The 1572-nt window shown below is 69.7% G+C and overlaps 1 protein-coding gene across 1 annotated transcript; it reads right to left on the bottom strand.

The window, feature by feature from the left end:
* Positions 1–119: 119 nt before the first annotated feature.
* LOC113980107 (extended synaptotagmin-1-like) lies at positions 120–1566 on the bottom strand (the record flags this gene model as incomplete). The annotated part of the gene is made up of 5 exons (XM_027707357.1): positions 1549–1566; positions 998–1147; positions 787–921; positions 321–497; positions 120–219 (listed from the first exon to the last, which is right to left on the bottom strand). Coding segments are annotated over exons 2-5 (430 nt in total), but the record flags the coding sequence as incomplete, so codon positions are not given.
* Positions 1567–1572: the final 6 nt, after the last annotated feature.

Below are 1572 nucleotides of genomic sequence, written 5' to 3'. Positions count from 1 at the left end.
AGCCGCCCCGACTTCACCTCCTCCAGGGGCAGCCACTGGTGGGATGGGGAGACCCCCCCTCAGTGAACCCCCTTTGGGGACCCCCCCCCACCCCCCCCCCCCCCCCCCGCACCCCCCACCCCCCCCCAGCACCCACCGGCCCAGGAAATCGTCCTTGTCCACGTCCTTGTCGAAGAGGTCGAACTCCACGTCCTGCCCCGGGACGTTGTCCACGATCACCTGGGCAGGGACAGGGGTCACCCCAAACCCCCCCGGCCTCATTTCACCCCCCTGGGCCCCTCCCCTGCCCACGGGGGTGACGATGGGACCCCCCCCGGTACCTCATAGACCTCGTTCCAGCGGGGGTTCAGGTCCTCCTTGATCACTCGGCTCCGGAAAACCCTCCCGGCCACCCGGACCTTGGCGTAGGGGTCGGAGCGGCCCCGCACCATCCCCTTGAGGAAGTTGTCCTTGGCGATGAGGTTCTCGGCCTCCAGGAGGTGGATCCGCAGCACGTGCTGGACACGGGACCACCGGCCACTGGCGGGGGGCTGCCAGCACCTCTGGGCCCCCCCCAGGACCCCCCAGTCCCCACCCTGCTTCCCCCCCAGGACCCCCCAACCCATCTCCCAGGATCCCTCAACCCATCTCACAGGACCGTCCCCCCAGGCCCTGAGCCACATCCTGCCCCCCAGGACCCCCATCCTTCCCCCCAGGACCCCCATCCTGCCCCCCAGGACCCCCATCCTTCCCCCCAGCACCCCCCAGCCCCAGTTGTCCCTCCTGCCCCCCCCGTCCCCTCCCCACCTCGGTGCCAAACCGGGGGTCCGGGCTGGCCTGGCTGGGCCGGGGGGGTCTCTCGGTGCTGCCCGGGGGCTGTGGCTGCCCCGGGGGGGCAGAAGGGGGGGACTCGCCGCTCTCGGGGGCGTCCAGGAAAAGCACCTGCGGGTCTGGGGGTCAGCGAGGAGGGGTGGGCAGGGGCAGGGCCCCCCCCTCGGCCCCCCCGGACCCCCCTCACCCGCAGGACCAGCTTCATGAACAGGCGGCTCCGGGGCCCCGAGCGCTGCAGCAGGAACGGCTCGTCCAGGGTCAGGTCTGGAGCCTGGAGCAGGCGGGACAGGGGCACGGACACCGACCCCAGGGGGGTCTGCCGGGGGTCATCCTTCACCTGCGGGCACGGGGGGGGGTCACTGGGGGGAGCAGGGAACGGGGGGAATGGGGGGAAGTGGGAGGGAAGAGGTGGGGGGAAAGGAGGAGGAAAAAGGAGGGGGAAAGGGGGGAAGGAAGGGGGAAAAAGAGGAGGGAAGGAGGGGGGAAGGGTGGGGGAAATAGGAGATGGAAAGGGGGGAAAAGGGAGGAAAAGAGGGGAAAGGGGAGGTGGAGGATTTGGGGAGGAAAAAGGAACAGGGACTTGGGAGGATATGAGGGGACAAGAGGCTGGAGAACTGGGGAGCTCTTGAGGGATGTGGGGGGACACAGGGTCAGGGGATCTCAGGGGATGTGGGGGGACACAGGGTCAGGGGATCTTGGGGCTTGGGGGGACACAGGGCTGGGGTTTGGGGGTCTCACCTGGATATCCACGTCCTGGTTCCT

The sequence above is a fragment of the Neopelma chrysocephalum genome, unplaced genomic scaffold, assembly GCF_003984885.1.
Source record: "Neopelma chrysocephalum unplaced genomic scaffold, ASM398488v2 Primary Assembly neopelma1_92325, whole genome shotgun sequence".
NCBI classification, from domain to species: domain Eukaryota; kingdom Metazoa; phylum Chordata; class Aves; order Passeriformes; family Pipridae; genus Neopelma; species Neopelma chrysocephalum.
The sequence above is the reverse complement of the archived record's forward strand: the minus strand, read 5'-3'. Positions and strand labels throughout refer to the sequence as shown.